Below are 14,630 nucleotides of genomic sequence, written 5' to 3'. Positions count from 1 at the left end.
TTTTTTTACTAACTCTAGAACATACTTCCTCCTGACATGTCGATCTTGATGTTGTTCATTAAATAGCTGAGCTGTTCTATTCGCACATTTATTGTTCATAAAGTAAAGCGAAATGATATCTACCCTTTCCGCAATGGAATAAACCATAGTGTTTAATTTTCAAAAACACAATTAAATAAACTACCAACCAACACTTCCAAATAATACTAGAAAATAATTTGGAATCCACTAATTTTACGTTCATTGTGTGTGTATAGCATTAATTTCTTTTTTACAATTGTGTTTTTTTTTACGAAAGTGATAACAAATCGCCAAAAACCAATGTAACAAGAAATACAAAATTTATACCATTGGCGTACTTAACTCGAATGACATTTTTACCGGTACTGATTGTTTGTATATAAGTTTCAACTTTAAAATCAAAATTCTTAATAAGTATTGGGCGGAATTATAAAATTTAAAGTCTGTTGTAAAGAGAATTGTAAGAGCTTTCAAAAGAAATATTACTCAACTTCCAATGCCATTTAAATATTTTGGGGTGATGCTTACCCTTACGTGGGGGTGAAAGTGGCGGAATAAAAAATACCAGCAAATAATGTCCCCCTTTAATCTAAAATCGACGGGTCTGAGCGTTTTTCTACAATCCTGACGCAGTTCCTGAAAATGGCTCTGTTTCGTTTTCATTTGGCCATCCTGTATATATTGAATGCTAAACTAAGGGGGGGTGTAACCCCCCGGTGAGTTACTATTTATTTGATTTTATTGGCAGAACTTTGATATTTGTTTCATATACCTACTCTCTCAATTTCTGGCGAATGACCGGGCTGTTGTCGGAATAAACAGCTTTGTGATGACCCATATATAAAAGATAACAGATTAACATATTTTACACTAGTCCTTTTTTAAAAAGTTTTTTTTAATTCTTATACAGTCTGAGATATATTTGAACTTTTAAATTTTAGTTTCATTCACAATTATTAAAGAATATATTGTCTCCGTTGTGCTCGATTTGTCATAAAATTCTGAGAAAAAAATCTCTAAGATCAAGATCAACAGTTAAAGCAGACCAAAAATTACCTCTATTGTATCACCTGTAACAATATAAATTATGGACAATTGTTTTCAACTACACCACTGGCTAGTTGTATCCGCGATTGAAATGCCGTGTAGGGGGGAAATACACGACAGGCTGCAGCCGTTCTCCTGCGATTCCCCGTGTTCTTTATTCTGTATCTCCGATCGGATAATTCATTCCGATGTAAACCGCGGACGAGGCATGCTTCAATACACCAAGCGTCGTCGTACCGTGTTAACAGTGATCAACTTAACCCACAATTGTTACACAGCATGTAATTAACAACCGACGACCTTAATTATTAATTAGACCAATTAACGCGAGTAGTGCACCAAAGTTTTCATTTTTACAATCGGCCATGAGGAAGTATCAACAATCTGTTTTATTCACAATACTTGTTTGCATGGGGAGTTTTGTGGACGAATCCAGTGCCGTGGGGTTGAACGAAGTGTTAGACATAATCAAACTCGCCAAAGACGTGGTAGTAGCAATAGCTAAAGCGTGGAATATAGTCGATCAACATGTAGATTTTTCCGAAATTCCAATACCACTCCTTGATAAGACAGAGGCCAAACTATTCGGTAAAATAGGGGTTATTAGTGCCAAATTAGATAAACTGGGAAGTAGAGTTGATGAAGTAGGTAAGTAAAAACCCAGGAAAACATGCAGTCCATTGTTTATAACATAATATTAAAATAAATCATAACGGAGCTTTTGGCATTAGATATATGTAGTTCGGTATACATTTTTTTTATTATTTAAGTCTCCATTTCCTCTAGCTGTCGTAATAAAAATGTTTTTAAATTTTAGAAAAGTATATTCTGAATTTTCCTCTTAATACACTGTTTACGAATGAGGTGTTAAAAAATGACGGTAAAACCGTACATAGAAAGGTTAGTGACCGATTCAAAGAATTCTACAGATTCGTACACGGTTATAAAATATGTGGTTGACTTAATTAACGAAACTAACTATAGTATTGCTGGTATGTTGAAAAAACTTTCTACAAACTTATTTAGCCTTTGTTTTCACTAAAATATTAGCTTTAGTATTCAGTACTATCGCTTTTTCTATCATAAGAATTTGGGACAAGGTTATTTTGCAAAGAAAATATACTTTGAATTAAAAAAAAAAAACAACTATTTACTGGTTTTTTATTTTAGCACGTTACTGGTATTATACGGGGTGTTTGGCCAAACTTTAATGGCGAATTCTACATCATTAATCGAGGAAAAAAATCCCAAAACAAGTTTGAGATTAAATTACAAAAAAAAAGTCTAAAAGATTTCAATTAAATTTGGAATGTAGCTTTAATTTTTGATTATACGCATGACACAGGTTTCTAACATACAGGGGCGCAACTCCAAGGGTAACATAGTAATTATTATTCAGATAACCTAATTATCTATGAATTTTTTTAACTTAAACGAAGCGTTTTCGGTCACATGTTTACAGAAACTGTTTGTGTTAATTCATGTCTCAGAAATCCGCCAATAAAGTCTGGTCAAGGATTTTAGGTTCGATTTTTTTTGTTAAAAACTCAATTGTAAATTATAAAGTTATGTTTTCTTACTTTCTTGCAGCTACTATATTTAGAGCATACATTTATATACATATAATCTGTATTTTTATATTCAGAAAAGGTATAAAATTTAACACTCCATACCTGAGGCTATCAAAATAATAAGTTTACACCTGCACTCTTTCAAGCGCTTTATCTAGATGATTAACGATCAGTTTATATAAGATTGGTTTGGCTTGTTCTCTCCCCTTAATACGTTTAAAATTTTATTCACAAGCTACAAGTATATGTAAGGGAATGTGTACAAACCTCGGTATAAACACATTTTTATTTTTTAGGTACCTCTACTATAGCCATGGTTTTACATACCCTCCCTGATCGTGTACGTTTAGAACTTCGCCTAAATGACCTCTTGAACTATATTACTAAAATGGATGTGAATTATCGCAGTTTTCAAAATTATGTCAAAGATCAAAATGAACTAGAAAGGTTAACATTGGAAGATTTTGCCAAACACGTCGTGTCCCATGACAGTAACTCCATAAATAATTTGATTGAACGTATTCATGCTTTCATCGCACCCAGCAGCCGGGGAATTACCAACACCGGTTTGATCACATTATTATTGAAATCATTGGAGGTAAGTTTATCCTTGTCTTGGATATTATTCTAAAACTTGACCAAATGATCCAATAATTTGTATTTAAACAAATTCCGTATTGTATAGATAGATGATGCATAACGATACATTCGAAAGCATGTCTTCACTTGCCAAATATTCGTCAAAGTTATACAAGGTGTTTGTAAATAAGTGCGAATTATTTTAGGGGGTGGTTGCCGAAGTTATTTTGTGAAAAAAAGTTCAAATAAACGTAGGTCGAAATATGCTCCGTTTCCGAGATACAGAGTGTTTAAATTTTAATTTTTTATTTATTTTTATTAATTATTTCAGTTTTAAAGATATTAACTTGAAATTTGAAAAACGCTTTGGAGGAATAAATGTGCACTTTTTAGGGTGATCCGAATATTTCTACTTGCACCAGTGGTGTTCGTGCGAGAATATAACAACCTTCTTTAATTAAAAATTGGCACGCCACTGATTTTTTGTCGTTTTGATATTTTTTTTAGAAATCCGCCATCAATTCTGAATGAAATAGGTCTCTTCAATTTTTTTCGTAGGACGCACCATTTTTGAGAAAAAAAATAAAACATATTTTATTGCAAGTTGTGTATTTTTAATTTCTATTAATACATTATCTAGTAGGTTACTGTCAATATTTCTAAATAAAATACAACCATCAAATTTCGAATCAATATATTTAAAACTCTTTGAAACAATAAATATAAATAATATTAAAATTTAAACACTATCTCGGAAACGAAGCATAATTCGAACTACGTTTATATGAACTTTTTTCACAAAATAACTTCGACAACCACCCCCCCAAAATATTTGGCACTTATTTACAAACACCCTGTACAAACCTAACACCGTTTGGATTCAACAAGGAAATGTTATTTAAATGACAAACCACATAAAAGAAAACCTGCCCGAATATACGAACATCACTATCAATGATACTTCAAACAAGCTCCACTCTGTATTGTTGCTCTACATTAGTAAAAAACATTGTGGAAGACATATAGATTTGAGAAGATATTTGTCATGTGCTCATATTACATATCTATATAACGCGTGTACAAGCTAGATTTTTACCCAATTATGTTTGACGAATGTTTGGCGAGTAACCATATCACCGGGAGCTGGATTAAGGTTTGAATGCTTTTGCAATAGAAAATTTTATTTCGTGTTGTTTATTTACCGTTTAAATTGCATCGTTACTCACTTTTGTGTTAATGTTCATTTCCAAGTGCAACAATTTTTAGATCAATAAATTATTGAAATTAGGTATCACAATTCGCATTATTCTTGGCACCTTCTCATATGTTAAAATAGTTTTAAAAATATAAATCATAACTTATGCTCGACTATGCAAATGCTATAATGAATAAGTATGTATATTTTTTTAATATTCAAAATAAAAAACTAAATTGTAAAATGCGAGTAAAATTGGTAATCGATATTAAAATCCACTAAAAATCCTCAAAGTTCACCAATAAATTAGTCGGTCCCATTGTTTTCAATTTCTTGAAATTTACCACAATTTTCTTATTACATATGCCAATGCAACCTAGTCAATTTCTTAAGTCAAAAATTGATAGATGTAAGACAAATTTAACATCCTTATGAATGATGTTAAATTTTTCATTTTAATTAAGAATTTTGTATTTCAAAAATATTATTCACTTAAAATATTACAGACAAGCAAAAATGACAGTTTTTTATTACTTGGAAATGAACGTTCTTCCATTAGTAAAATATACTTCACTTTTATAGATTTTTAAAACACTGCAAATTAAATAGTCTAATAACCAAGTATAATGAAATAAAATTAGTTGTAATAAAGATTTGTGTTCAATTTTAACTGAAAATGAGCCGTCTGTTGATGTATTATTATTGACAGTCGAATGAATAGAAATCAATGTTGTAGCAATAAACATTTTTATTGTACAATTTTCCGTCGTGCATATTACAATTACAAATTTACGAGTATTTAGCACATGGTAAGTTTCACAATAATCATCTATAAAGTAGTATTAACAATTATGCAACATCAAAACACAGTACAATTTAATAAACAAATCTCCAAACAAATGTACAGAGAACAGAATGCTCGAGAGAATGTAACACAAAAAAGGTAGAGGTGGAGGTGCTGAAATATTTCTTAATTCAACGATTGTTGGTACCTACCCTTAGCGGCTAAAACATGAATCATCATGATGAGCTTTTCTGTATAATCCTATCTGCCATTGATTCAGACGCGGCAAATGTAGGTCAACGTAGGTCAATGTATTTCAAAATAATTGATTAAAAACTACAGGAAAATATCCAGTTAGAACGTGTAATGGTCTATGTATACACTTTAAGTATTTTTGTCCTGATGACCGCAAATATACAGTGTAGCATATCAACATAAACATAACCAAGGAAAAAGGTGTTTAGTTCCCTAAATGAGCATTCACATGAATATTACTACCTGCGTAATGTATTTTCTTACTTGTAACGAACACAGATTTCTCATGCATCCAAAACAATTCTATAGTAGGATCGTATACGATGCAAAGTAGAGCAAAAAATTGTCGGCCTTTTATCAAAGGAAAATCGTGTCATCATTTTTAGGAGGCGTAAGATAAATCATTTCAAATTTAAAATGAAATTCAATGTAAAATCTGAAATACCGCTGCATACGCACTGTGTTCTGGTAGTAGCTGTAGTCGCCCAGGTGCATCGAGTGTACGAACTGGTCGGTTATACGTCAAATACTAACCTGGCGAGCTTTGCTGTCAATTAGAGAGCGCTTCCAAAAAACAAGTAAACAACAGTGGCGCGTACAGAGGTAAAATGTAGTACATATGTGGAATTTAGGAAACAAATTGGATTTATAATAAATTACATTTAAAATAAATAGTTTATGAGAATAAATAGCAACAAGGGTGCCAGACCTGAACTGATCCCCTCGTCCCTTCATAATGTATAAAGAAATTATTCAATTTGTAAAACCCTTAAAGGCGTACTTCATTGGTTCTCTTGTCATGCAATGATTTATTACTTTGCATCGAATATGATCGTACTATAGATAAAACTTGGCACTTGTGTATTACTATTATGTTGCGAATGAATAAAAATAATTCCCAAATTTTTCTTAGTAACGTCTCTCACTAGGGGCATCATGGATAAACATTGCTCCACCTTCAATTATTTGCGTAAAAAAACTAGAACTTTTATACTGAAAAAATATTCTGTACTTAATTAAAAAAATTATGTCACATGCTGAAAATATGTAAAACGGAATTTGTGAACACAGTTTTTGAAAACAATTACTTTTTATAATCACTTTACACATCGCAAGATATAAAAACTAATGTTAAAAATAATAATTCACGCTATTAAAATGCAACAATTTAGTAAGTTAATTAGGGACATAGGTAGAAAAGTTATATTTGCATCTGGGATATAAACAACTTAATTTATTTATTATGTTGTCTTCTTGTATTCCCTTTTTACTGGTTTTCTTTAACTTCATTTTTGTAAATAGATATTGCTCTCTGTTTTTCAATACTGTTTTCCATTTTTTTTCTTACGCACAATGGTACTAATACAAACAATTTAATTTATACAATGCCGTTAATTCGAATAGAATTTCCTACAAAATTCAAATAATGGGTTTCAATTTAAAACTGGAATTTTTAGGTACGTAACATAATGCAATATATTTTTACTGCACACTGCAAATGGTAGGAATGTTAGAAAATAGTACTAGGGAAATTTAGACAATTTTTAAAATTGGTGAGATACAACACACAAAATGTGTTATATTTTAAATGGTCACTGCTGCTACTCAATGCCAAGGTTCGCTAATGAGAACAAATAAGTTCGAAACTGATATATGTATGGTGGATCTACTGGCGAAGGATATTTACTGTTTAGTAGATGTAATTCAATGCTGGTCGGGACATTCGTCCGCAGTCTTCCCCTAAGGAGATATTTTCCGTATATGTTCGCACAAACATGTTATCTTATTTTTAGGCTGAGATTACAAACTAATTTCGGAATAATTTTAAATTAAAATTTAAAATTTTAATAAAGTCTCAATACAATCACCGTTATTTGTACAAAATTATTTCAATTTCGCCCTTCCGAGGCTTTGGCTCAGTACGCTACAAAGTACTAGGTCCAATATTATTATCTTACTGTTTCATATTGACTAAATATTGTACAAATTTTTATTTTTCAGGTTTGCAAATATGTATTAATATATCTGTTATAACTTCCTAGAATGAAAAATGTTTCGTCAGTTATCAAGTATGTGGCATTGTGGCAAACAATACTTATCAGCACGTACAAAATTAATACATTTATACGATAGGTATAACGTAGTTATTATCGAATTTCAATGTCAGTTATTTTTATTATTCTTTTTTTATAGAAATTAAGAATTATACATATGTATTGTACACTAACCATTTTAATCTTTTATAATAGACAATTTCTATCAATTCGCTTAATAAAAAAGATAAAGCGTGTTTAAAATCACAAAATAACGCAGTTCAGAAATGACAAATTATATCAAATTCAAACTTGGCACAGATTATATTCTCACAATCAGACGTGAATTCTCATGGACGTGAAAAATATTTTCTAAAAAGGGGTACGACGTGCCTATCCACGCACGCGCCACTGGGACAGGAAATGCCACGATATAAATAATTTATTTTAAAGATGCATCAAAACTGCATTTATTTGCGAATAATAAACTTATTTTGTCAAAACTAAATTTTTATTTGCAAATTTAAAAAACAAAAGGCGGCGACCAGTCTGCACGGTGCGCATTTTAAAAGGTAATTTAAAATATCAAGGCAACTGCGCTCTCACTTCCCTGGGTCTTCAATACACAATGAAACCAAGTAGGTAGTCTACGCCCGAGTGTTGTGCGACGTGGTTACCGACTCCTGTTATATTCCAATAAATTTACCGAACAAAAGAAGGGAGTATTATGTGGTGTTAATTATTACAAAGAAGGTAGTTCTTATAAAATTATTTATATCATATAGATATTCTTATTTTAATAACAAATAATAATAAAACAAAGCCTCAGATTCCAAAAAATATTAACACGTACGGATGATTTATTTTATTCAATTGATTTAACTGTAGCAACTAAACACTTAGCAGAGAGGTATTTGAAGTAGCTAGATAGTGGTAATAATAATGATTATTACATGTAGCAGCTAGTACCTACTAGCAATGAATTTAAATTTTAATAACTACTTATCGCGGTTATATAAAAATTGCAGCATTGCAAAATTACGTAGAAAGTAAACAAAACTGCCGATGATGATTTCTATGTTCCGTATAAAACGTTAACATTAAATTAATATAGGTACGTTCTATTTAAAACGGATGGGTAGGTACGTATATTATTTTAATAAAAAAATTACAATTAGTCTCGAGGAACAAAATAATACTAAAAATTTTTTATATATGATTTTACTAAAAATCATATACCTATCCGTTTCATTATAAATACCAATAGTCACCAGAACTTGTTTTTACGTTTCCTTATTATTATTGAGAGAGAGATAAATATAATCCCTCTTCACCCAAACCGATGTATATGTTATGGACCAAGTGATCAATCGGGCATTACACATAATGCCCGGTCATTATGTAAAATGCCCAATATGAGTGTGCAATTTGATAATAATTATTCAAATAATCAAATTGACCGGGCATTATACATATTGTCCATCACCTTTTGGGCGGAGTAATACAAACATATTTAATTACTATTTTTTTATTATTATTGTCATTTTTAAATAATCAGACTCATTATTTGGATTAATTAGCAAGGACTTCTACATTAAGAACCCACTAGTTTCTGCATTTAAAACTTAAGGAAAGTCATATTAAAAAGATAGGTAACACAAAACATATAAAATTTGAAACAAACATTTCACAACATATCTTTGTTTTATAGAAGTTTTGACATATTATTATAAAACATAAAATAAACGAAAGTTTAAGCAATCAGACTCATTATTTGGCATAATTAGCATATAATAGTTTTCAGCACTTTAAACTTAATAAAAGTCAAATGAAAATTTAGCTTTATTATCAAATTGCCCAATTGTCACGTAGCAATATAATAATGACCGTGCAATGTGATAAATAATGAAGTTTAGATAGTAATTAATCACTTAGCCCGATAGAGCTAGGCATTATTCATAATGTTCGCGCATTATTAATAATGCCCGCATTAATCACCTGGTCCATAACATATATAACACAACTGACTGCGAAATTATTATTTAGCAAATACGTTAAACTAATTATATATTTTTTTAGATAAATGTTCAAATTCAAATATATATCGTTGTAAATACTGCTCATCTCACGCTTTTCTAAACATTTCAGTAGTCAGCGCACGTATAAAAGCTATTAAACTTACAATTAAATGAATTATAACGGCGTCGTCGTGTTAAGGTCGATACACAAACTAAGAGAAGTCAATATTCAAAAATTTATACCTACTTACGGCTCCACTGGGTTGTGTCCCTACATAAAATAATATCTTGTAAAATTTTTTTATTAGTTTCATTAAAAAAATTAACTAGGTATTTCTATTTTTAGGATTGTAAAACAGTTTGTATTGTATTTCATGGAAATGTTTACATTATTATGGTTTATGCGAATTTAAATTTAAAAATATAAACAAGGAATTATTATTTAAATTGCCATTTAAAATTACGTGATGTAATGTAAAAAAATATTTATAACTAAATAGGAATTGGAATTAAAATAAACGTAAGTGCCTTTTGATAATAAAGAGGGGTAATTCTTTTAATTATTCATATTACAATAATTGCGAAATGGAAAAATAAGAGGGATATTTGATTTACTAATATTATTACATGGCATTTTGGAGACCTTTTGAAACGGAACAAAACGAATTTTACCATCAATATAATAAAATTGTTTGAGGACATAAATAATTAAAATATGTTGTTGGACAAATGAACATATAATAGAAATTTTCTACACATTACATACAAATTATAATTTTCTACCTTTAACAGAAAACTTTTTTAGGGACGCCCATGAAGTTCATTAAATTTGATTGCTCGGTTTTTTTATGCATGTTCAACTAACTTCGGAAAAACTATACTGATTTTTTTTGTTGGTCTTATATGAAACAAGCATATTTTGTTGGAATGTTATTTTTCATATTTTATAAATGTCTTCTAAAAAACACATTTTTAAAGAATTTATACTTTACATTTAAACACATATCATAATCCTATACTCCGCGGTCGAAATTATAGAGAGTGATTAATCGCTAGCTTTTGGACTAGTAAGGGTGATGAAGCGTGCCGGGAACGAAAATCCATTGGCGTGTCTGCGTAAAAGGCAACAAGATATAGAAAATATTGAAAAAAGATAATAAAACATCTAATATTTTTTACGGTTTGCTATAACCGGCACTTTGATCCATTTTAATTATTACAGCATTTTAAAACGTCCCAGTTGTGTTTTTTTAATTTATAAATTTATTATAGCCATGGAATTAGACACCTCGTCTACGCTTATGCTATGACGTTTCTCAGGACTGATAAATCAAGTCCATTTACACCCAACGAAAAAAGCATTTCCCTATTCCCTACCAAGTGCAAAAGACAGAGATAGAATATAGATCGACGTTCAGTGTAACTCAGTCTATAGACGATTATAGATTCTATCGATGTGCGTAGCGAGCGGCACAAAGATAAATAATATTGAACCATATAAAAATCATTTTATATTTTATACGCATTACGGTAATAGTGTTTTTATATTATGTCTGAATCACTGTATAATTTCGACCGCGGAATATAGGTACTTCCAAAAATTATTTCACGTAAAGTTTGTAGACAATAGCGCCATCTATCCATACCATACACCATTTAAATACGATTTAATCTAAAATTGACAATTAAGAGTTTCTTCAGAGAAAGCCTCAATTGTATTAGATAAAGTTTTCTTCCATTCGAATGTCATTTTCAGAATTTCAGATTATTTTTCTTGGTCAAAACAAACAAAACAGAAACAACCTAGGTATACGAACTTTTTGTTACAAATCCAATATTTTACAGTTTGAGCCGTTCATGTAATTTTATCTAAAAAGTATATATGTTGTACGTATTTAAATAAATCACAATATCATACAAAATCTCATATTATTTTTTTACTTCCCACAGAACTTGTAAAGTAAAAAATCTGGTATACATTTTGTTATAATGAAATTAAAATAATTTCAAGACGATAACGATTTAAATATGATTTTGAAAACGATTACTTTGGTTTGCCTTGTATTTATTACAACACAAGCACGAGAACCTACGAAACTGGTAGCTGTAGATAGACTGCGATGGGATTTTTTGACAATAGAAGAATCTTTATGGAATTTCGTTATGGACTACTTAGATAATAATATAAAACCAAAAGAATATGATGAAAACGGACCGCAAGTTAGTTTAATAAGGGAATTTGAGGAATTTGGAGACAAAATAAATGAGGTAAATGATTATGATTTGTTTATATAAACAAACTTATTGGCCAAAATTAGATTTTTACGATACTGAAAATAGTTCTTAAACATTTATATTATACTGCATGAGAAAAAAAAAAAAAAAAAAAAAAAAGAGGAGTTTCGCCCAGGAAAAATAAAAATGAGAATTAATCCAAATTAAACTTTTATGTGTGTTCCTTTACTTTCATAAGGCACTTCCACAAGATATTACCTATGGTTTGAACCAATTAGAAAGCGTGTGGTCTCTACAGCTGGCCTATGCCGACCTTAGGGGTGTTTATGCCTTATATGAAACTTTTCGGAGGTTTCAAAAGCAACAGACTGCACCAGGTCGGATTCCCTCACCTAAACAGGCTTGGACCGATCTAGCGGAAACTATACTATACGATGCACGAAGTAACGTGGAACAATCCATGAATAGAGTTCATGAAGTGGTCATGAAAAATATGTTTCAGAATGCGAGAAAGGTAACGGTCCCATGAAATTTTAAATTATAAGGTTTATTAAAAGTAAATTTTAATCTGTTTAAATTTCATTGTCTTGAATCACGAAATAAGATGTTCAAAATGGAGATAACATTAAACACAAATCTTTATTATGATCGATTTTCTTTCTCTTCATCAATGTTAGAATTACTGTTTTTGTAGGAAGTAGAGGGTGATATGTTGTGCAATTCCCAACAGTCACCACAACAGGTTCTTTATAACTTGTATAATGCTATAGCATTAACTGAATTGAAAGGCTATACAATGATACAATTTTCCTATATGTTACTGAGGTTATATGATCAAGGTAAAAATTTATGTAAACAATGGTAACTAATCTTACTAACCAGAATATTTTTTAGGTAATTTTACAAAGGAAGCACAATTAATGAGAAACAGATATGAAGAAAGAACAAATAATGCTATTGAAATAGTTAAACAGTCTATGAAAAATGCATCTAGAGCATTGTGGAACTGTGATCCTAAAAAACATGTGAAAGGTACATAATTAAAAATATATCAAGAATGATATTATGTTTATTATTTTTAGGAGAAACATATGAAGAAATTACCCAATTACTTCAAGGTTATATTCAAAATGAAGTTGACCTTAATTCTGAGGGCACATGCAGAGAAAATTGTGTAGAATACACCTATACCAAAAGTCATAGTTGTTTTAAAAATTTGTACTGTCGCCAGCAAAGAAGATGCAATGGTAAAATTATAAATTGTCAGTTCTTCGATTCTGATATGTGGATTTGCCCAGCTGTAAGTGTTTGAAGTTGTTTATAGTTTAATGGAAATACTGATATTAAATAATTTTACAGGACCCACTTAGTGGTAGGAGATACGAGTATGTAGAATATGAAAATGGAAGAGTTCTTGGCAGAAAACAAGGTTGCAGTAGAGGTACCTCAAAGGTCGACAGTTGGTGGAGATGGCTGTTTTGGCACTGTTCATATTGTTTCTGTCTTTGTGATGAACAAGGCAGCAATTCTGACAGATACTTCAATATGAGGCCTACATTTGCTAATTTCAACGATAATCGGTAACATTATATCCCTATTGTATCAGCGATTTGTTTACAAATTAAAATTATTTTAGGGTGGTTACCGGATTACGATTTGTTAAGAAAAATCGAATAATACATCTCCAAATCCAAGAAGGGAAATTATTACCTAGAGGTAAAATTGATGTAGATACAGTCCACTGGACACCTGTCGAGGAATATAAAATAACCGATAGAAAAATTTTTAATGGTCAAGATTACCACACACTAAGCTGGGAAAAACGAGCTATTGATTTGGATGATTTAGAAGCTGAAGAAGGATATGTTTTAACAGGTAGATTGATAAACTAGTTAAAATCATAAATATGTATATGATACTAAGACAACTATTTTTTTTTTATAGGAATACGGTTTAAAGAAATAGGATCTCATTTAAATTTTGAAATATATGTTACTCCATTTGATTTTGATACTGGAAAACTTATCAATCCATCCAGTACAAGTGTTTGGAAAGATAATCCAAATACAGATGCTTCTATAAAAAATCCTAGGTAAGTTTTCCTTCTAGTTTAAAAAATACATATTTAAATTGCTTTTAAATACTTCAAATTTATTGAAAAATGTTCATTGTGTTACAATGGGATAAAATTTAAAATGTAAATAGTAAATCTTACTGATTTCTCTTATAATACGCATTTTAACTATCCTTGTGACTTTTTACCCTATGTTTATATTATATTTATGAATTTTTTATATTCTAGGACCAAAGTTAAATTAAGGCACCCAGACATTCCCACTAGATCACCGTCACCTTCAGTTCCAACCTCACAATCGGATCAATACATTGAATTTGTAAATTCTGACATTGACCGAGATGTTGCTCAGACAACTGTACCATTTTTGGATGCTCAAAAAGTGGAGTCACTTCAGCCAGTTCCTTTAAGCGGAGCAGGAATTTTCCACAAAGGAAGGAATAATTTTGGAGGATTTATTACTCCCAAAATCATTACTTATGATTTTAGTAAACATTTAAAAGCTGCATTCCCGGGAGAAGAGATCAATTAATTATATTATATTACATATACATACTAATATTTGTGTCATAAAGTTTTTATTAACTGTTCAAAGACATTTATTACTACAATTGAACCTGTAAGCTTTGGTAACAAATATTTTAGTTAATTTATTTTTACTGTGATGTAGATTGTTGCATAAGATATTTTAATATTATTATATTAATATTATACATTTCATTTGGCTCTTGAATTTTTTTATATTTTCCCAAGCTGCATTTATAATAAAAAATGTAGTAATAAAATGGAAATTTAACACAAATAATATTTTTTTCCTA

The 14,630-nt window shown here is 30.3% G+C and overlaps 2 protein-coding genes across 4 annotated transcripts in view; one reads left to right on the top strand and one right to left on the bottom strand.

Moving 5' to 3' along the window:
• Positions 1–14,630, bottom strand: part of LOC108911533 (E3 ubiquitin-protein ligase Ubr3) — a 209,319-nt gene that overhangs the window by 77,384 nt on the left and 117,305 nt on the right. The window lies entirely within an intron of this gene.
• LOC108911535 lies at positions 1,241–14,406 on the top strand. 2 transcript variants are annotated; one of them, XM_018716503.2, is made up of 10 exons: positions 8,132–8,238; positions 11,454–11,771; positions 11,977–12,252; positions 12,433–12,577; positions 12,633–12,770; positions 12,821–13,038; positions 13,098–13,318; positions 13,375–13,613; positions 13,683–13,830; positions 14,041–14,406. In XM_018716503.2, the coding sequence occupies exons 2-10, from the start codon at positions 11,532–11,534 to the stop codon at positions 14,342–14,344; spliced, it is 1,929 nt and encodes a 642-aa protein (XP_018572019.1). In that variant the 5' UTR covers positions 8,132–8,238; positions 11,454–11,531; the 3' UTR covers positions 14,345–14,406. The 2 variants fall into 2 exon arrangements, with proteins under 2 accessions (XP_018572018.1, XP_018572019.1); XM_018716502.1 differs by lacking the exons at positions 8,132–8,238; positions 11,454–11,771; positions 11,977–12,252 and adding exons at positions 1,241–1,716; positions 2,936–3,237.

The sequence above is a fragment of the Anoplophora glabripennis genome, unplaced genomic scaffold, assembly GCF_000390285.2.
Source record: "Anoplophora glabripennis isolate ALB-LARVAE unplaced genomic scaffold, Agla_2.0 scaffold606, whole genome shotgun sequence".
Lineage (NCBI taxonomy): Eukaryota > Metazoa > Arthropoda > Insecta > Coleoptera > Cerambycidae > Anoplophora > Anoplophora glabripennis.
Note: the sequence above shows the minus strand (reverse complement) of the source record. Positions and strands in the feature narration are given on the sequence as shown.

Coding starts and splice junctions, on each gene's coding strand:
- LOC108911535 (XM_018716502.1), top strand. CDS start 1,434: ATGAGGAAGTATCAACAATCTGTTTTATTCACAATACTTGTTTGCATG. Junction 3,238..12,432: donor TATTATTGAAATCATTGGAG/GTAAGTTTATCC, acceptor CTGTTTTTGTAG/GAAGTAGAGGGTGATATGTT. Junction 13,831..14,040: donor GCTTCTATAAAAAATCCTAG/GTAAGTTTTCCT, acceptor TTTATATTCTAG/GACCAAAGTTAAATTAAGGC.